The 21473-nt window shown below is 39.5% G+C and overlaps 2 protein-coding genes across 4 annotated transcripts; one reads left to right on the top strand and one right to left on the bottom strand.

The window, feature by feature from the left end:
• The first annotated feature begins 740 nt into the window (after positions 1-740).
• Positions 741-17798, top strand: pkma (pyruvate kinase M1/2a). Of its 3 annotated transcripts, none has more exons than XM_063478682.1 (11): positions 741-937; positions 8278-8459; positions 8854-8945; positions 10620-10751; positions 10852-11038; positions 11144-11414; positions 11611-11761; positions 11908-12060; positions 13559-13725; positions 16252-16433; positions 16543-17798. In XM_063478682.1, the coding sequence occupies exons 1-11, from the start codon at positions 897-899 to the stop codon at positions 16647-16649; spliced, it is 1665 nt and encodes a 554-aa protein (XP_063334752.1). In that variant the 5' UTR covers positions 741-896; the 3' UTR covers positions 16650-17798. The 3 variants fall into 3 exon arrangements, with proteins under 3 accessions (XP_063334752.1, XP_063334772.1, XP_063334761.1); XM_063478702.1 differs by lacking the exon at positions 741-937 and adding an exon at positions 2521-2602; XM_063478691.1 differs by lacking the exon at positions 741-937 and adding an exon at positions 2547-2675.
• On the bottom strand, positions 17408-21239 carry dhdh.2 (dihydrodiol dehydrogenase, tandem duplicate 2). Its single transcript, XM_063478716.1, has 7 exons — positions 21138-21239; positions 20306-20417; positions 19995-20158; positions 19497-19752; positions 18826-18950; positions 18529-18679; positions 17408-18340 (listed from the first exon to the last, which is right to left on the bottom strand). Exons 1-7 carry the CDS (start codon positions 21225-21227, stop codon positions 18231-18233), a joined length of 1008 nt encoding a protein of 335 aa, XP_063334786.1. The 5' UTR covers positions 21228-21239; the 3' UTR covers positions 17408-18230.
• Positions 21240-21473: the final 234 nt, after the last annotated feature.

The raw sequence follows: 21473 nt of genomic DNA, 5'->3' as shown, positions 1-21473 counted from the left end.
TGGAGGTTTCTGTTGGTTTTTGAAAAACAAGCTTTCTAACCCTTACTGAGCAGCCATTTTCCAGACAGCAGCTATATTTTTCTTCATTAGCGTTTAGTCTGCTATGATGACTAGTACAGAGGAGTCAAAATTCATCCGTCTGATCTTATTCTAAACAGCTATATCACAGTGCAATATAAAGTGGACGAAGGAAATGAACAGAAGTTTGTCAAGCTTGTCAACCTAGTTGCCTGCACAAAAGGTTACCAGGTTACCAACAGCTAACACTGGGCAATAGGCCACACTTTGAAAACTCTGTCTTTAGTCTAGGTCATTATCTTTACTCCATTTTCAGCATAATCAGATTGCTAAAACTGTGACCACACCATCACTATTCTATTTGGGGTTAGGAGAAAAAAGACACAATACCATGTTTTGGTGATGGATATATGTATGTATTCACTTCCATACATGTATATATAGATAAATGTTTGTAATAACATAATGTAAAACCTGTTGTTGTTTTTTTCATTTTGTAAATGAGCTCAATATTTTAAAGCAAATAATATTAAACACTATCAACTGATTTTTATCCGTGGTTCCAAGTACTTCACAGTCTGTTTTATTTTGGTAGCACTGGTGGAGGCAGTTTTACTAGAGCAGTATTAGCAGCATTAAGGTGTTCTATCTGCTCATCTCTGAGACTTATCTGAGCATATTCTCATACTGTCTTACTGTACAACATGGCACAGGCTTTAGCAGCAATTAATGCTGACTGACAGCCAAGAGCTTGGGCAGTGAACCAAGAGACTGAACAGCAGGTCTGTTCCTCACCTGGAAAGGTGTGTCAACTGGCCTTGGATGCTGGAGTACATGGGATCCAGGTAAAGGAAGCCAGCAAACAGAGAAACAGCAACATGGGCAGTGGGAGTAGCAGTGCTACCACAACTGTTAACAGGTGAGTTAAACGTGTAACATGGGAAAAGGGGGTACACCTGCAGTGGGAAGTGCAGGCTTTTGTAGCAGTGCAAAAAAATAGCATCTGTGTTTTATTGTTTTTGTAAACTACATGTTTAGGATTATCTGCAGGTTTTGTTGCAGAGCTTAAACATTTTGTTCACTGCAGTTAAAATGTATTTGTGCCTGTGTCAAGGATTTACTTTCGGCTCACAGCTGATTATGGCAACCAGATAATTAATCACTGTGGCAAGCATTTTTTTTTCATAGTTATGTACTGTATGCAAGGCACAAATCCGTGTTATGTGTATTTATTGCCAAGTGGTAAAATGTAAATGTATACCCCCCCCCCCAAAAAAAGTTTACATTCTCTCTTTCTCTCTCTATCCCTCATGCAGGATGTATTTACATTTTGTATTGGTATAAAATATTAACACAGGAAGGTTTTTAATGTAGTCCAGTGGCTTGTAAAAGTTTTCTGACATTCACAACTTCAGAAGCAGTTTATGCCTAACACATTCTATCAACTTTTACCAATTAAAAACCAATCCAATTTGAATGTTATTATTTTCTTTCCTTATTTCTCCAAAAATGTTTTTTTATCTTAATTTTATGTCATATATTTAACTTGGTCATCATTACCCCACCTGCTTCAACCGTGGGGGACACGCCACTGTTTGGAGATGCCTGCTATAGTTTGTATTTATAAATTACGAATATGATTTAAAGTTAAAAATAATAATAATAATTTAAATAAGGCGCAAATAATATTTACATAACATAACATAACATAACAAATAACCGAAATTAATGTTTATATTTTAAGAGAACGTATTTTGGAAATATTCAATATTAAGTAACAAAATGCACATACTTATATAACTGACCATAACCAGACTGCTGTATAATTTTTTATCGCTAGATGGAGTTAGAGTCTATAAAGAATTTCCGAGGCCCACGTTAGATTTTTCTGTCTACTGCTGACTGATTGGGAACTTACAAAATACAGCAGGAGCACTAAAAAGCATTTGGGTCTCTTTTATCTTTCTTTCTATTAACCGTCTTTCATCAACTAAGTTTAACATAAAAATATATTATGACAGCACACAAGTCGGTTACCGTATACAGCACGTCTAATGATGCTTCCCATGTTACACTAAGCAGCAGATGGTTAGCACGTCCAGGCACTAATGAAGTCAAAAGACAACAAGGAATATTTAATTCATATAAATACTACGGGGCCTGTAAACGGAGACTGAATGCCGATGTTAAGCAAACTACTGCATTTTTCATCTTCCTCACTTTTATTCGGGAAAGCCACACATAGTCACATGTCCAGGTCCTCACGCGTCCCAACCACTACCATACGCATCTCTGTATCCTTCCGCGCTGTTTTTTATTTACCACTTCCTGGCTTTCAACAGGCGTAAACCCGATATAAAAGTGAAATAAATCTTTCTTTTTCGTGTTCTTGATACTATAATGGTCGCAGCGGTTGATATAAGACTCTAAAGACCCCCTTTCCCTTTTTACATGCTCTCTCGGATGGATATCGTAGCATCCCTAGAAAGTAGTGCCATAGCTTGAGGTACTAAAGAGATCACCTTGAGCTGAGCTCAGTGGTACGCCAGTCACATCGGTTCAACCGGTTCAACAGCTACTAAAGGTGGGAATCCTCAACAGGGGGTTCAGCTGCATTGTCTGTCGATCCATTGGACGTGTCACAGCTTTTAAAACCTGTAAGACTTTTATTTTCAGTAGCTATTTTTTACACTCTGGTAAGATTTACTGAGCAACTCTGCGTGTTGCTCACCGACATGTGGTTTCCTGTCTTTCTCATTTACCGGTATTTTAATTGATTACTATTTTAAAGCTTCAAAAAATGTAACAGTGTTAATACAGCTAGATGAATACAGTCATCTTAGATCAGCCATTTTAAACCCCTCATATGCGGACTTAGAATGCTTTTAACAGCCTTGTGGCAGTGCATTTAATAAACGGATAAGCCGAGGGAATGTATGTGTAAATTGAGCAGCTGCTTATATTACAAACTCTTTAAAAAGTAGAAATATTTATTTTTGTAGCCAACCCAGAAAATGTATGAATACCAGTAACATTTTATTTCATTCGCGTGAAACGTTGTAGAATCGCTTCCTGTTGCCTCTTGACGTGGGTGTGGCCCCTCCGTCTTTTCGGCTTCCCATTGGTCAATCTCCGTGATGCGTCTAGCTGAGGAAAATGTGACGCAGGATGAGAACGTGACCTTTAGCGCATCGTCTTTACTATAACTTGATCTGCGTTTTTATAAAAAACTGATGTTTTATAGCTGATGTAGCTTTTAAATAATGAGAAAAAATCTAGTTAATTTCATTGTAGGTAATGTAATGATGCTTAATTAAAGAATTGCGTGGTATGTGTTCTGCTTTTCCTCCGTGTGCCCGTTACTGCTAAGCTAAATTCATCACGATGCGCATCTTCATCCTTTAATTCATCAGTCTTTCCTCTCTTAATTAAATGCCGGCCACGTTAGATGTTGTGTATGGCATGGCCGTCCTGTAGATCTAGTTTGAAATATGGGTTTTGTTTGACTACAGTAATTTTCCGCAGTGGTGGAAGGCCTTATTGACACTAGATACATAGGAATGAAGGCAGGTCTCATCCTGCCAGGTATGTGAACACTTCTTTTTTTCCACAAAAAGAAGTCTTTTAGCTGAATTTTTAAACTGCAGTTTGATTTCCTTAATAATTGTGAAATACACCTCCTGCATATGCTTTATTTTCTGAAATGCAGTTATTTGTATAACACAATAATTGTCATTGATATGACCTTCCTGGGCAAATGCGCTGTTTACAAAATGAAGTCTCATTTACAAGAGCCCAACCAAATCAGATTGTCAGGCAACTGACTGAGTTCTGTTGAAGTGATTAACTCCACAAGAGAACCTTGAGTGTCTTTGCCACTTAAATCTAGACTGAAAGCACAGAACTCTAGAGGCACTGTTGTAATTATTTTCTCACATAAAGGCAGAGTAACCTAAGTTAAATTGAGCCTGTGAACTTAAACTTCAGACTCTAGAACTTTTTTTTAACCAGCAAATACCTCAACAGAAGGTTCTGTGTGACAAACATCTGGGTCATCACTTAGTAATTTTCTGCTTTTGAAATCATTGTGAAGGGCACCTATCTGTTTACCAAGACCAGTGTGAGTCGTGGATGCCACCTGCTGCTACAGTTAATGACTAAAACTACAATTTCCTCTTCTAGTAGGAACTACTGTCCTTGACCTGCCGTTTTGATAAGAATGTTTAGCTTTAGCAAAGCTGGTGGTCAGTGTATTAATCTGGACCAAACAGCTGTTGGTCTCTCTACTGTAGATGTATGTTTGCTAATGCCGCATGGAGCCAACTCCACCATTATGAGTATTCCTTTGCCACCACCTGACAAAATGGTCACTCTAAAGGTACACACTACCCTAAATAAAGTTTGTAAGAATCTGTAGATTCTAACAACCATCATGTATTCTGAGGATTAGCTTTCTGCCACTTGACTTGCCATGTTGTGTTATTATTAGCCAAAAATCCATTTTTAGACTCGGGGCTACCCTAGACTGGTAGCAACACTGGTGTCAGAATACTCCTGTACCATCACAGAAGTCTCATGTATGTCGGTTGTATTAGATCGTGGTGACTGTCTAGTCACTGTGGGTGCTCTTCATATCCTTTATCCTCATTGAATGGATTTACTCTTGAGCTCCTGGGAATGTTACACACATGCACGCACGTTGCTGGCGCACTCAGTTCTGCTGTAGCAAGGAGAAGTTTGTTCGCTGGCATTGGAAGCTCAAGCACACTGGGGTGGCTATGGAGGTCATTTGTGTTAACATGCTTTGTCCCCAAGAGGAACAGGAAGATCTACTGGGGGTATGTAGTGTAACCTGCAAATGGTGCCTTGGTTGAGAGAGTGTGGAGGATTGAAACCATTCAAGAGCCACCTTGGATTAGCCCAGTGTTACATCACATGCTTAGCAGGTGATACAAAATGTTATGTCACCCTGGCAGGAATGCTACTATAACTGCTTATGATTGCACAGCTGTTTTCATAGATAAGTTGGATAAGAAATGGTATACAAAGACGTGATAAGATGGTGAGAGAATATGTTACAAAAGTATGTCTTACAAAATGATTATCAGCACTCTGCTCTTAGTTGGTCCTGCATCTGCGTCAGGGTTGCTGTAGCTGCTGCTGGTCTGTGACTACTGTCCACTAGGTATCCGGGGTTCAGAGATGCCTCTTTATGTAGTCATTGTGTTTCTCTATAACAACAAGGAGCATACAAGCTGGAACAAAGCATGTTCTTTGGCCAGTCTCATTCCTTCTGGTCCAAAAATAACACTTCACTTGAGGATACAGGCAGTATGTGAGTGTGAGAGGACATTTTTCCTGAACTGCAAAAGACACAGGCAGATAATTCTGTGTATTTGCAGAAGAAAATCTTATCAGATCCCTATTTTATGACAGTAATGATGAGACATTCAGCACATTTTTGGTTGATGCACATTTGAAATCCCCAACCTCAACAAGCAAGGGTAAGCTAGCAATTCTGTCACTAGAAGCAAGCCTGTGATTTTAATTACTATTCCTACTCCTAGATACAGCTATGTTTTTTTTGCCAACTATGACTGTTTGTGTGTCCTGGAGACACATTATGTAGTGGGAACTACAGCAACAGGGCTTTTGAGCACTTTGGCAAGGGTCAGTATATCTGTCTGTGGAAAGCTTTTTAACACAGTAGCTCTCCAGAGATGCAAGGAACAGCCTAGTAAATATAGAAGGCTTTACGTGTGTGCCCACGTGTAGCACCAAGACTGTCTGTATGGTGCAGAGAGGCCTATGGCCCTGCCCAGCTTGACGTTTCTGTCACAGTTCTAAATTATTTTTTTATTTTATTTTTTAATGCATCTCTTCTCAAGTGAATTCTCTCTATCTGTTGTATAAATACAGAATTTTCCTTTTTTTAGGGGAGTTGGTTTTGGACATATTTGTAGTCGTCTAACGAACATCTTCTGTAGGAAGTTGCATAAAACTTCATTTCCACATTTCCTTCTAAATGCCTTTTCAGTTTTGCAATGTTGATGAACTGTATTGAACTTTAGAGGTTTAACGTTAAAGATGTAACATTTAAATTAGACTGTAGAAAAGAGTGACGATGATGGCATTCCATCTAGATGTTGCATTTTTCTCAGATGTTTTGATTGTCTGATTGTCATCGGGTGTGTTTGTTCGACATCTGCTATTGTACTATTTAATCCATTTTGTTAAAGTCGTTTTATTGCTTTTTGGGTCACACCAGGAAATCATTTAAAAAGAGCATGCTGCAGTAGCTAGCATGATTACAGGCTCCTTTTGCCCCCTCTGAGGTTTTTCCCTGTGGTTCAGCCCACTGAGGGGTTGAGTGTGCTGCAGTAGTGTGACTGAGCTCACGTACAACATTAGTCTGCCTCATTGATGGAAATGTTACATCACCAGTTAGCAGGCTGCTGGCAGTGAGGTTCTGTCTGGAATCCCCCACCATGATGCATTTGCATTTAGGATGTTATGAGTAAGAGAAAGTCAGACCACTACCACGTGTCTGCAGTAAATTTTCCACTGAGAAATTACCACAAAGATGGCTTTGGCTTCAGTTGTAGCTGCAGCACCTAAAAATTGTCTGTGTTTTCCAGAATTTTTTTTTTTTCTGCATCAGCCTTTGTATCCTGTTCTGTGTATATTGGTAGGGAATTAAGACTGGTACTAAAGGTGAAACACTTTCAGTGGCTTTTAGCAACTTGTCAGCCTGTTGCTTTGATTAAAAAAAAATACATAAAATAAACCCTTCAAATCTACTTAGAAGTAAAGTTAATCAAATCTGATTAATTTTACTATCTGTAAAACCAGCCTAATAATTAAATATTTGTTTTAGTTGTGTAACCACAGCAACCAGAGCCCTAAAAGAAGCTGCACTCATAATCAGTATAGATAAGTAATGTTACACCCTGCTGAGACATGCCTACCTTGTTGGATTAAGCATGCTACAATGCTCATTGATACAGTACCTCTCATAACTCTGATTCGTAGGCTGAAAGGAAGGGAGTGTCCCAGCCACACATAAAAGTTCCCTGTGTGCAACTGACTATATTGAGTCACTTACCACTGCACAGGATTTTAGGTAATCTCTGTTCTATACAGCCTTGTGTTTTACAACTAGAAAACAGTGATGGTTTCATGTTGAAAGTACAGAAATTCCAACCTTCTAGTTGAGATATGTGACTGTTAGCATCGGTGACTCAGCAAGAAGGGTGGGTGGTGTAGCAGCTCAATGGGCTGTACTACTCTGTTCTCAGTATAGAATATGGAAATGGCATAGTGAACCAGTATAAGCCTTAGCATGTCCTCTAGCGCTACAGATCAACATTAATATATTTCCTGTTAGTCTTTAAGCTATTCCAAAGGGGTTGGAGTTATTTTCCTTAATTATTGAAGCGTGAAACATTCATATCCACAAATTCAAGATAGTCTTGTGCAAATTCTGTGCTCACAATAACCCAGTGTTAAAAAAGAAATGCAATATTTAGATTTCATAAGCCTAATGTTAAATGGTCTTTGTGTGTGTGTGTGTGTGTGTGTGTGTGTGTGTGTGTGTGTGTGTGTACGGGTTCGTACTATCCTGGTGGGGACCAAAATCTGACTTTTACTATCCTGGTGGGGACTTTCTGCACCGTGGGGACCAAAATCCAGGTCCCCTCGGGGTTGAAAGCAATTTTCACACTCAAAATGCAGTTTTACTGTCAGGGTTACAATTAGGTTATGGTTAGGTTTAGGGTAAGGGTTAGGGTTAGGCATTCATTTTTAATGGTTAGGGTTAGGGTAAGGGGCTAGGGAAAGCATTATGTCAATGGGATGTCCCCACGAGGATAGCAAACCAGACATGTGTGTGTGTGTGTGTGTGTGTGTGTGTGTGTGTGTGTGTGTGTGTCTTACCTTTTGTGACTGACAACATTTGGAGTTCGTGACTCTTAGCACTACCATGGTTCAGCTTTTCCCTTATGACAAACTGAGCCATGACTTGTGTATATCATGACACATTTTGTTGGACTTGCGCAGTCTAATACAAAGGTATACAAAAAGGGCTTAGACTGTTAACAGTCTTACTGTTACTCTATGACATAAACTAGCCTAACTAATAGCTATCCTGTTTTACAACACAAATGCAGGTATGTGGATGATGCTTTCTGTGGAATCCAACAACCTCAGTAATAGATGAATTTTTTATTTTTATATATTTTTTTCCTCTTTCCTGTTCAGGACTTCTCCAGTTGCACCAGGAATCACCATGCCTCAGTTAAAAGGAGATATGGGCTCGGCCTTCATCCAGACACAGCAGCTCCATGCTGCTACGGCCGACACTTTCCTGGAACACATGTGCCTGCTGGATATCGACTCAGAGCCCATCACTGCACGCAACACTGGAATTATCTGCACCATTGGTTGGTCCAACCTACCTTTTTTTTTTTTTTTTTTTTTTTTTTGTGTTGTGTGTGTAACTTGTACTCACACCATAATAGATGTGGAAGGAAGCTCTTTGTACATTTAAAAGAGAACTTCTGTTTTTAAAGCTGCTGTTGTAGGGGCAGCTTAAAAGCTAAGACACTGCATTTCTGGAGATTTAGTTTTTGGCTTTGTGGTGCAAACGTTGCAACTTTTGGTTAAGTTTTCCGTTCACACCATTGTGTCTTCATACAGTACCGTATCTTTTAACAAAATAATATCTGTTTGAAATTTTACATTTTGGACTTTAGTTTGTACACAATGACTTGTACCTCCCTGCTAGTAAACGGTATCAAAATCCCAAATGTTAGAATTTTCAATAACTCTGTGCAGGGCCAGCCTCTCGATCTGTGGACATGCTGAAGGAGATGATCAAGTCTGGAATGAACATTGCTCGCTTAAACTTCTCCCATGGCACACATGAGGTGGGTCTTCCTACAACTCGGTCCCCTATGTAAATGTCTTGGGAAATGGCAGTTTACATTTCAGACAGTTAAATCTAATTTTATCTGAGCTGATGGTTTCTTCAAATATAGTTTTTTGTTTGTTTTTTCGTTTTTAAAGCTGTTACAGATTCTGAAAATTCAGTGTAGAAATCATTAATAATTTTCTTTGAAATTTTTTTTTTTAACATACTTGACTTTAATATATTCTTGGACTGAGTAGATCTAGCTGTTTCACAAAGACTCAATGTAACTGTAGATTTGAAAATGGAAAACTAAATCAAAGCTTTGCTGTTTTGCAGTGCTAGAAAAGCAAGCAGCAACACCTGGCTTTGTTTTGGGGGTTTTTTCCAGCTGGCAAAACCATAATGGTTTTCTCATAGTGGTTGTGGTGTAACTTGGTATGTTGTCAGTTTGAAAGTCAGCCAATGTGATTACCTGCCACTTAAGTTATTATTGAAAGCTCCGGTTACCCAGGTAGGCAGCATAAGCCGTGGGCAGGCAGTAGCTGTTTATAAAACCACAAACGATACACTGCTAGTTAATTAGTATGCACTAAGGTGCAAAGCTGGTTGTGTTTAATTTTCTTATAGCATTTCCCACAGCACTGTAGCAAATGTTGGCCATCATTGAGAAGTAGCAAGATTTCTGGGGAAAAAAGTGCACCTACATTCTTTATCTTCCTTTGCATTCCTGCTTGTGCTAGGATTTAGTTTCATTAGTGGTGTACTACTTTTCATTAACTAGTTGACTGAGGAATTTCCTTTTTGAGAAACGCTACACTCAAACTTATCATACATGGCACAGTATCAGAAGATGTCTCATAATATTCAAGTGTGATCCAGTTATTAACCGTGACAGCTTTATAGCCAAATGCACACTTAAAAATGTAAGCCCATGTCAGCCCATGCTTCATTAACTCCTGTCTCAGGAAAACAAGACAGGAGGATGGTGCACCCCGCCCACCATCTGTTTGACCCACTGCCCTCTGACGGCACGTCACGTCAATCAGTTCCCACACTTCCAGACTCACAAACGGCTTCTTCCTCTGAGCCATTTGGACTGTAAACAAGCATCCCCCCCCCTTCCCCAACCAACACACACCCCACTCCTGCCCACCCACCTTACTAATCTGAGCCATGGATTGAGTAACCCCCATCCCTCAGGCCACTCATTTAAAAATAAATAAAAGGTTTTTTGTTTTAATTTTTCCACTACTTCCAAGCACTTTGTGACTTGGTAGTATACATTTCTCCTGTTTGCTATTTATTCATGCTGCCTACTATTTATATTTTATTCCACCACAGTGGAGTACCCAAAATTTCGTTGTACGTGTACAATGACAATAAAGGGCTATTCTATTCTCTATTCTAACCCCATGATGATAACGTATAATTATGACCCAGTTTATAGTCATGTGAGTTGTATTTTTATCTGTTAACTGCCTGGCGTTACTTTTATGTCTGCTTTGTAAAACCGTTATCTGAGAATAAATGCATAAAATAGTATTACTCTTTAACATGTTTGCAGTCCAAGATGGAATAGAAAGAGGTTGTTAGGCACAGTTTTGACTGAAAGAAATAGTTGGGGTTGACATCTGGCGAAGAGTATTTACTGGAAATATATTAACATATTGACTTCTTCCTTTCTTTACAGTATCATGCGCAAACAATCAAGAACGTTCGTGAGGCATGTGAGAGCTTTGAGCCTGGCAGCATCCAGTACAGGCCTATTGGCATTGCTCTGGACACCAAGGGCCCAGAGATCAGGACTGGCCTCATTAAGGGAGTGAGTTTAGCTCCACTTGTTCTTTACAAAGCTTCAGTAGAATAAAACCCAACCAGAAAGAACAATAACTTATGTGATGATTGTGTTAATGATTTGACAGAGTGGTACTGCTGAGGTGGAGCTGGTGAAAGGCAACATGATCAAGATTACCTTAGATGATGCTTACCAGGAGAACTGCAGTGAGGACATTCTCTGGCTTGATTACAAGAACATTACCAAAGTTGTCGAAGTTGGCAGCAAGGTCTACATTGACGATGGACTCATATCCCTGCAAGTCAAGGAGATTGGTGAGTAAAAGCCAGGCCATGATAAATGACGCCAGCCTCAAAGTCTCTTCTTCTGATCTATTATAATATTTAGAAAATACTTATGTTTATTTTTCACCTCCAAAGGCCCTGATTTCCTCAGTTGTGAGATCGAGAATGGTGGCACCTTGGGAAGTAAGAAGGGAGTGAACCTCCCCGGTGCTGCTGTAGACCTGCCAGCTGTTTCTGATAAGGACATCCAAGACCTGCAGTTTGGTGTGGAGCAGGGAGTCGACATGGTCTTTGCCTCTTTCATTCGCAAAGCGGATGATGTGCATGCTGTCCGCGCAGTGCTAGGAGAGAAGGGCAAAAACATTAAGATCATCAGCAAGCTTGAGAACCATGAAGGTGTACGCAGGTGTGTGGAAATGGCTTGCTATATCAACATCTTTTATGATGGTGTATTGTAGAGAAACCTTTTTTTTGTTTTTTTTTAAGGGCTTTAAAGTGGTCTTTATGAGTGTATGTTTATGCCATAGTCCTGACAATATATCATAATAAATGGTTGCACTTGATGAATTTGATAAGCTGGAATTTTTCTACCTGTTTTGCAGATTTGATGAGATCATGGAGGCCAGCGACGGTATCATGGTTGCCCGAGGTGACCTGGGTATTGAGATCCCCACAGAAAAGGTCTTCCTTGCCCAGAAAATGATGATTGGGCGCTGCAACAAAGCTGGCAAGCCAATCACCTGTGCCACTCAGGTCAGATAACAGTAAAGAAAATGTTGCATTTCCTCCTAGCACATCTAGTTTGCTGAGTACTCGGTGTACTAATCATCCTGTCGGCCTAAATGTGTTCAGCTACGTAAATTTTAACCAGACTGGTTTTATTTTCCTATATTATTCAGATGTTGGAGAGCATGATCAAGAAGCCTAGACCCACTCGTGCTGAGGGCAGTGATGTAGCCAACGCAGTGCTGGATGGAGCCGACTGTATTATGCTCAGTGGAGAGACTGCCAAGGGAGACTATCCTCTGGAGGCAGTGCGCACACAGCACATGGTGAGTTAATGTATAATAACAATATCAAAAGATGGGGAAAATATCTCAAATTAGGCCATAAAGAACTGTAATTTAAAGTAATGATTTTGTGATTTGATTGCATGAATTACAATTATAAATTGGAAAGATTATAGCTACTGGGTGGTTATGCTTTCATTCTTTCCCTTTTTTCCCCCTTTCATTTTTATTTTTATTTATTTTTTTTTTTGTGTTCACTTTTATGCCCATTGGTATAAACTTTTTACTTTGTCACTTGGTGAAACTTAAAGATGTCAGCAGACATCATCAATATACAAATGAACCATGTTAAAATTCTCAGTTGGGATAACTGACAAAATCCCAGTGATAATTCCGTCTGTGTTTGGCATTTAAAATAACTCTGACATTGCATGATTTCCAAATCATAATGCATGTTGCCTGAACCCCTTCATCTAACACATTGGCTGTTACTGCTATTGTTTACTAGTTACTAAAGTTGCTATGATTTCAGGGAAATCTGTGGAACTTTGGTAGCTGTTAAATAATTTGTAGTGCAAATCACTTATATTCCAGAAAGAGGAAAAAATGTGGCTGCTGGAAAAGGGAACAGAAAGAGCATTTTTAAATGATGCTACACTCAGAATAATAAATTGTCAATCAATGACCTGATTTACAAGGGATTGTGGAGATTCCTTAAAATTTGCACACTGTATACCCACATTTGTGTTGTTTAGTTAGGGACAGTCTGAATGAAGTACAGTAAAAGTAAAGCACCTTTGAAGTCTTAGACCCCATAGAAATTTGCTCTAAAGTATGCACTTAATGCTGTGTTCATTGTTCATGTTTTTTTGGCTTACCGCAACTATTCACAGCTACTCTGCAATAGAGATGCAGTGACTCAGCAGTCCTGCAGATCTTAGTTTTGAACTTGCTGCCCCTACAGTGAAGTTGGAAGGAATGCTTTAGAATCTTATGTACAGTACAGCCTCTTAATAGCCTCTGTTTATTTAAATAAAACACTTATTTAGTAAGGAAAAGGAAAATAAAACTAACCTCTTCTAAGCCTCTGTTAAAAGTTATTTCTGTATGGTCCCTCTTTATTCCTCCTGGCTGTCCTTAACTGTTCAACTTTTTGTGCAGTTTGTTTTGACTCATTGTTTGTCATTTGTTTTTAACCCAGTAGCTTCTTTAGGACATATTTGTGATTTAATGTTTTAGATAATTTAATTTAAAATTAATATGCAGTTCACTGTATGTCATATTTAATATCATGTAAAAGTTTTTGTATTTTAATCTTGACATTCCCCTTTTTCCCCACTTACTGCACACCTAAACTCTTATATTGCCTTTCATTTCTTTTTTACGTCCTTAACTTTTTTTCCGCATCCCTTTAACATTGTCCCTCTGTTTTTCATCTTCCTTAATTTTTTTTCCTTTTTCTTGTCACTTATTCTTGCTTTACAACTGTTTGCCTGGTTTGAAAACTCCTTTCGATGCATCTTGCCCTCACTTGTGCCAGATTGCTCGTGAAGCCGAGGCAGCCATGTTCCATCGGCAGGTGTTTGAGGACCTGCGTCGTTCCACGCCGCACTGCAAAGACCCTGCTGAGGCCATTGCAATCGGTGCTGTGGAGGCCTCCTTTAAGAGCTTGGCCTCTGCGATCATTGTGCTCACAGGCTCTGGAAGGTAGGCAGGTTATCTGGTCTGCCAGTTGGTGGAGGTCACTAATAACTGTATTTAAGGAGTCTGAGAGGCAGCGTAGGGCCAGGCAGGGACTTTCCAAGGGAACAACTGGGAGAGCTGGCAAACATAACTAGACTCATGGTTGGATGTTAAGAAGTTATATAGAAGCAGTTAAATGCTTGTGTGGGGACCGTAAAGAAAAAAGACAACATATCCCCAACCCTCTTACTCAATGTTCTTCTTCACTGATTTGTATGTGTGAACATCTTCATTAGCTTCATTGGCCATCCTTGTTTAACCAGGAGTCTAGCTACATGTTTGCCAGTTAATCCCATTGGTGTGAGTACCTCATTATATAGTGTGTGTGTGATTGAGAGTAACCCCTCCCCAACCCTTCCCTTCGGGGTTCAGATAGCACGAGAGGCCGAGGCAGCCACCTTCCACAGAAAGCTGTTTGTGGAGCTGAGGAGACACTCACAGCTGACCAGAGATCCTACAGAAGCAGTAGCTGTTGGAGCTGTTGAGTCATCCTTCAAATGCTGTGCTAGTGCCATTATTGTTCTCACTAAGACTGGAAGGTAAGGAAAAGTGGAATAGAGGTGACATGATTCGGGTCTGAAGGTAAGGTGTCGCCAAACGTGTGCCCGCCCATTTAACCCAGCTCCTCCGTCTTCCTCAAACACCTAATGTACTTGTGAAAATCCCCATCCTTCTAATTTGCGTGTGTGATGTGTGATAACAGTATCTAATTTTATAAAAAATGAGATGGTTATGTCATTAGCCCAGGTGCCCATCTTTTAGACTCTTGTCATTTATGGTTTTGTGAAATTTTAGTTTGGATTGTTGTATTGGCTCAAAATGTTTGAAAACTTGTGAAAAAAATAATAATTTATATACAAAAATATTATTTTAAAACCATAACTTAATTACACACTATGGTGTAAATATGCAGATTTTTAAAAAAAATGCCAGCGTTTTTCTCTTCTCGTTATTAGCTGTACAGCAGCTGGTTTATTCAGAGAACGCCAAGTTCACATTTAACAAAGTGATCCTTTAACAGTCTTTGCTATTAGAGGATCACTTGGTCTTTGACCGTGGACATCTTGGGCTACTGAAAGTGACCTTAAACCTCTGCACATCGATGCTAAAACATAAGTGTTGTCACTTATTTTGGGCTACTCTGACCACTCACTATGAAAATTTTAGAGACTCTGGTTACTTCCCTTGCCTTTCACACCTGTTGGGACTAGGACACTGCAAAAACTGAGAAGTAGAAATGAGCCAGACTATCTGAGAACACTTGTGTGTGTGGGTGGTGGGTTATTAATTGCACTGAATTGCTTCTTTCAGGAAACCATCAGTATGGAGATGATTTGCATATATTAGTTGTTATAAGTATATATAAGTAGTTAGTGATTTTCAGCACTAAGTAAGAAACTAAGTATTATGAGTTAAATGCTGGGATATTGATTGATTGATTGATTGATAGATATACCTTTATTAGTCCCACAAGGGGAAATTTCATGTTATTGTCTGCTTGGGTTAATGTTTTGCACTTTTTGAAAAAAATAATATCTAATTAAAACCTCATTGTTCTGCACAACCTTTTTTTAACTACTAATTTACAAAACATTGGTATTCTCACCCATGTTAAATACATCACTGAAACATTGAGTGTAGGTTGGAAGTAGTATGTGAACCCCTAATGATATCAAGTATAACAACTGGAATCAGAAATAAAGGAAGAGTTCCATTAATGAAATGTGACTGGAGGGCTTTATAATAGGAAAAATTTCAGCCATTTTACAAGAAGAATTTGCTAATGTGAAATCGTGTTCCAAAAAGGAGTCAGCCTTGCAATCAAAAAGCACCGAATACCATAAAGCTGTAAAGAAGTTCAAAGTTCTTTACAAAAGTTTATATGTTGATCAGTCTATTGTTAGATAAGAAAAATGATTTAATACTGTGGCTGTGTCCTTCACCGAGATGAGCGAAGCTTCTAGCTGTCTGTTAAAAGACGAGTTGGGTAAAGTCGCTGTTCACAGGTGTACCATATGCTAATCATGGGACACATCAATTGGTACAGTAGCACAGAGCAGGGATAACAATACACTCCAAAATAAACATCAGTTTGTCAGAGCACCTTGACATAAAACACTGTTTAATTCCTTTTTTTTTTTCTGCTGATGAAACTTTAAATTAAGGTTACTCCATAATGAAGCAAAAAGATGGTAGCTACAACAGGACAGATAGATATAAAATTAAACATGCTCATTAAAGACACCATATTGCAATTATTTGCCTAAGAACATGTGGTTATCTTTACTTGATCATTTTAACTTTGGTCCAATCATAGCCCAAGTCTCAATCAATACAAATTTTGGGGCAGTTGTCATGGGTTCACCTGCTGAGTATGCATTAAAATTCATCCATTTCCTTTTTGGAACCTCTTCAGTAAACTTGTACTACTGCAGTCTTTACATCAATGAAATATGGATGAAGTGTTTAGTTTCCTCTGTGTCCGTGCAGGTCTGCCCACCTGATCTCCAGGTACAGGCCCCGTGCCCCCATCCTCGCTGTGACCCGTAATGCTCAAACGGCTCGTCAGGCCCACCTGTACCGCGGCATCTTCCCTGTCCTCTACACCAAGCCCGCAAACGAAGTGTGGGCAGAGGATGTAGACCTGCGTGTCAACTTTGCTATGGAAATGGGTAAGCAGCTGTTACCTTTAATACCCTGTATAGTGTAAACCTCATTTAATACATCAAATAACCACTGCTTCATTTATTGTTTCATAATGATTTTTATTTCTTTTTTTAGGCAAGGCCAGAGGCTTCTTCAAAGAGGGTGACGTTGTCATCGTGTTGACTGGCTGGCGTCCGGGCTCTGGTTACACCAACACCATGCGTGTGGTTCTGGTGGCCTGAACAGCAAGGAGGGCAGCTCTGCTTTCTCCTTTTTCTTTTTTCCCTTTCATCTATCTTTCATAGCGTTCCAACCCCACACCTCACTCCTGCTCACAGCCTTTGGAATCCAGACACTGGGGCTCACATGCTCTACCATTCAACAACTTAGCATTTAGGAAATGATGCAAAGGATTTTTGAAAAGGTACAGCCCTCACGGTCGAGGTTTTGAGTGTGAGTGGAGTGTGTTTTTCGCACAGTTCTATTTTCCATTCCTTTCAATTACCTAAATCAAACCAGTCTTCAGGGCCTCAGTAATACACCCTGACCAGAAACTGCTGTATTTATTCACTCAGAACACTTGTATGACTTTAAAAGTTGAATTTTATGAGTGACTGCTTCCTGGTCTGTGTGCATGTGCGTACTGACTCATGTTTAGGTGGGGTTGGTGGTGGAGCCAGCTGACCTTACCAGAGCACCTTGAGTCTGTAAGAGCATACTAAAAGCACTCCTCAGCTGGTTAATTGAACAAAGTAGTGGCATTCTCTGGGCTCCTCGCACAGTGGCTCCACCACTCCACCCAAACAAATCCTGCTCTAGTGCTGTCTATATGAAGTGTCCTCATTCGCCAGCTTTCACTGTACAACAGTGTATATGTAAGTGTTGCACTCCTAATTTACTCCAATGTTACATTCAATATTATACTTGACTCTTGTGAGTGGTGAACTTTTGTTTTGGGACATCCAATACTACTTATATTTTGACTGTCTATAGAAAGCTAGTTTTGGATGTCTAATTCAGAGGTAGTTACTGTGTTTGTGTGTTTAGTTGTGTCAAAGCCTTTACATTTCTTTGCATTTAGATAATATCAAAGCTGGCACCTATGGAAAAACGTGTGGTTCACTAAAGATGACTTGTGTGATTGAGTATAGGACTGATGTAAAGATATGAAGCCCTGACCCTCTAAGTCAAAGGTGGTGATGGGTAGGATCCCAGATTTTCTATCTCTGTTGGTGACCCACTGTAACTGTCTCCACGTGTGTAACATGCTTTTGATTGTAATGCTAGAGTGTAAGAACTAACAAAATGTAAAGGGGTATTATAATGCTTAGCTGGTGTACTGAGCTGTCCAGCAAGACTTGAGTTCCATCAATAAAAGAGATGAGCACCTATCTGAATGTTGTGATGTGTTTGAATCATTGTTTGTGGGTATATTCAATTTCCGTGCACAAAGTAAAGGATTCGGGTGAGAAAATTTCTAGTGAGACTTGACTCCTTTATTAAAAGTTATTTAAAAATGTATTCCAATCGCCAAAAGGTTTCAGTGGTACAGTGTATTGCTAGACGCAACAGTATCCAGTAATGTAAGAACTTACAAGTACAGTTGGCAAAGTGTTGTTTTTCCATATTTGACCATTAATGACAATATTTTTAACATCTTCTGTAGTGGCTGGGTTTGGCTGAAGGATAGTCTTTATCCTTACAACTTGATGTGTTCCTTGCAGTGGTGTAGGACTAAAGGTTAATTTTGAACCAATAAAAGGAAATTATCTGTAATTACAAACTGGCTCCCGTTAATCACAGCATGGGTACGTGTTTAACATTTACTGGCAGTCCTGGCTGTACACCACCCCCACCTGCCTGCGGATCTCATCCTCCAATTCAACCAGCAGGAGAGAGTCTGCGTGGGACATGACTGTACTTTCCTTCAGCCCTACATAGGGGGGAAAATAATGTTAGGCTTGCTTATGACGTTTTTAAGTAGTGTTTCTGATGCCACCTTGTGTTAAATGTGTGCATTACAAGTCAGTCAATTGCCAAAATATTTGGAGGCATTAATGATTTTTTTTACCCCCCCCCCCTTAGTGTGGATGCAGAATAATAATCTAAAAGTCTCAGTACCTTTGAGCAAACACTGTCGAACCTCCTCTGCTTCATAACGCATTCCTGTACTGTTGATGAAGTTGAGAGGCAAATAGGGTTCTGGAACTGGGTACTCAGTCTCCTTCTCATTCACCACTAATGATGTGGGGCACCACATAGGAGCAGGGACCTAAAAAAAAAATATATATATATATATTTGCTTCAGAAATTACCTTGGTTGACTTTGAAATGATTTGTATGATGTATATCCTTAATGATTAACAAAAAAAGGTTTGCTCAAACTATTAAAATTTTATTTAACCTTTGATGACCTACCCGAACTGTGCCCTTTGTTCCCATAATAATGGCATCATTGGGCAGTTGTACACCTGAGGAGCAGGTAATCACTGCCATTCTGTTCTTGGAGTACTTCAGAATGGCGACCACGGTCTCATCCACTCCTATAATAACAATATAATATATATATTGTTATATATTATTATATACTATAATAACAAAGAAAGTACATTTGGTAAAGACACATTAGGATGAAGGAATATGGAGACATGGTTGGCTGAAAATATTGGACCATAAATAACTGCTGCAGTTCAACCTTTATTGTGCCTCATAAAGGCAACAATAGATAAAGACTTAAAAGAGGAATGCTGTAAAAGAAAAAAATCTGAGTTCACACTCAGCAGGTGCCATGGTGTCACTAAAGCTGGAACATTAACTTTACAACTTGAAATTATTTCAGATTTCAGTTCCCTATAATGTTATCACATGACAAGCTGCAACTGTCAGCTCTATTGTGGACCACAAAAATAATACATTTTGTTTTTTCATTGTTTTTAAGCGAGCATGTCAAAGAGAAAAAAAGAAAAAGAAAAAAGAATGAGTCAGCTATTCCACCATTGCCATTTGACTCAGGACAGTAGTATAAACAGCATTATCGTGTAAGTACAAAACTACATGTTAATAAGTGACACGACTTTAAAAGTCATTACCAGTCTCCACGTGCACTACTCCACTAGCTTGGATGCTCTCTGGCTTCTCTCCATTATACACCATGGATATAAACTGCAAGCAGTAGATCCCAATGTCTAGTAATGCTCCTCCACCTAGCTCCTTCTGTACTGCTCTCGGTACATGCATCAATGGCACACCAAACTCTGATCTGACCATCTTCACTTCGCCCAGCTCCCCCTGGGCCAGCAATCGTCTGATCTCAACTGAGACTGGGAAAAAGCGGGTCCAAACAGCCTGGAACAAAAACACAGTAGATATTTCATACACTCACATTATACGTACTTGGTTCTGAGTAAATTACATAGAATCAGCTAAAAATAAACTACATTTTTTTACATTCTCATATTTACATGAGGGTTAGACACTTTGACGTGCAGCAAAATTGAAATAAAGAAACACTTATGACTAATAGTGAAGGTGAAAAATAGCACCAAGAGGAGAATTTCCTTTTTCTTTATGGTTTTCTGTACTTGTACCTCCATGAGAAAGACATCATTCTTTTTGGCTGAGGCCAGAATCTGCTGCACCTCCTTGGTGTTCATAGCCAGTGGCTTCTCACACAGCACATTCTTCTTGGCATTTGTAAAGACCAGACAAGTGTTCAGATGGTATGGGTGGATTACTCCGACGTACACCACATCTGCAAATACATAAAGATGCCGACCAGAGAGAGCACCATAACAAGAATCATTATGGAGTCTAACAAACATCTAAGTCCTAACCAGAGCAGGAGCTTTAAATCATCAGCGAAGCAAACTGAATCAGCAAACTTTTGGCAGAAACTGACCAATGTCAGGATCTCTGGCCAGCTCCTCATAACTGCCATACGCTTTGGAGATGCTGTGTTTTTTGGCAAATTCCTGTGCATCCTCCAGCTTGCGTGCTGCCACAGCCACAACCTGTAAATACAGTCACAGATGAGTTCCTCCTGTCAATAACTAAGTAAGCAGGCAGTTTCTTGTTGAGTCTTGTCTTGTTTCCCATTCTAGTCTATATGGAAATCTTCTGGATATATAACAATTAGGTAAGATTTTTATCTTTTGTTAGTATACAGGCTCTCAGTGCCACCACAAGGTCATCAGTTAAGTGTGATATAACACACACACACACACACACACACACACACACACACACACACACACACAGAATCTTTAGCTCTCAAGGCCATTTTGTATTCACAAACCAGGAAAAGCCAGTCTCAAGTTGCTGTTTCTTTGTAAACTTCGTTGCAAATAAAACGAAAGTTTTAGGGAAACTTATAGATATTTATGTAGCATAACTGTTGATTTGTGGAGTGCCAAGAATTTGAAATACCCATTTATTGCGTTATTTACGGTAAACATGTAAAGGTATTGTCGACATACTGCAAACCGTAACTTGCAGTTTTCGCAAGTTCACGGCCGGAGTCACTTGTACCGGCTTTTGTTAAAGACACAAACTGCAAATATACAACATTGCGTCAATCGAATGTTGTAAGAAACTGATTTCAAAAGCACTTCTAATCAGTAGAACTAAGCGGCAGTCAGCACGGCTACAGGAAACCACGCTGAGTGATAAGGAGAAGTTTTATGTTTGATCACTGGGTAGATTTGTGAACAGTAGTTCGCTAACAGAAATACCTGATGGTCTTCAGGTGGAAGAGTTTTCAGGGCCACGGTGAAGTCATGACTGATCTTCCCGGCGCTGCAGATTCCCCATCTAGTTGCCATATTGGACACGGCGGACTGAGACAGATTCAAAGCAGCAGTTGCTGTTCTCGGCCTCAGAGTGGCGACACAGCATGCAATGTGGACTTTCAGACACAAGTTGCATTTTCCTACATGTCTGCGTTGTAGCTTCATGTAAAGACAAATGCATTGCGTCGTTATATAATATAACCTGCAAGCAGTGAAAAGAAATGTAAACTAAAACAGGGAGAGCAAAGAATAAAGAAATGCATTTAAAAATATGTAAAA

This window comes from Pelmatolapia mariae, linkage group LG1, assembly GCF_036321145.2.
Source record: "Pelmatolapia mariae isolate MD_Pm_ZW linkage group LG1, Pm_UMD_F_2, whole genome shotgun sequence".
Taxonomy (NCBI): Eukaryota; Metazoa; Chordata; class Actinopteri; order Cichliformes; family Cichlidae; genus Pelmatolapia; species Pelmatolapia mariae.
The sequence above is the reverse complement of the archived record's forward strand: the minus strand, read 5'-3'. Positions and strand labels throughout refer to the sequence as shown.

Bases quoted from the DNA above. Each gene is read 5' to 3' on its own strand.
- pkma (XM_063478682.1), top strand. From the start codon at position 897: ATGGGCAGTGGGAGTAGCAGTGCTACCACAACTGTTAACAG. The intron at 8,460-8,853 runs GTTGGTCCAACC...AACTCTGTGCAG, and splicing joins TGGAATTATCTGCACCATTG to GGCCAGCCTCTCGATCTGTG. The intron at 12,061-13,558 runs GTGAGTTAATGT...CACTTGTGCCAG, and splicing joins CAGTGCGCACACAGCACATG to ATTGCTCGTGAAGCCGAGGC.
- dhdh.2 (XM_063478716.1), bottom strand. From the start codon at position 21,227: ATGGCAACTAGATGGGGAATCTGCAGCGCCGGGAAGATCAGTCATGAC. The intron at 20,418-21,137 runs GTATTTCTGTTA...CTGTATTTACAG, and splicing joins TTCCACCTGAAGACCATCAG to GTTGTGGCTGTGGCAGCACG. The intron at 18,680-18,825 runs GTAGGTCATCAA...TTTTTTTTTTAG, and splicing joins GAACAAAGGGCACAGTTCGG to GTCCCTGCTCCTATGTGGTG.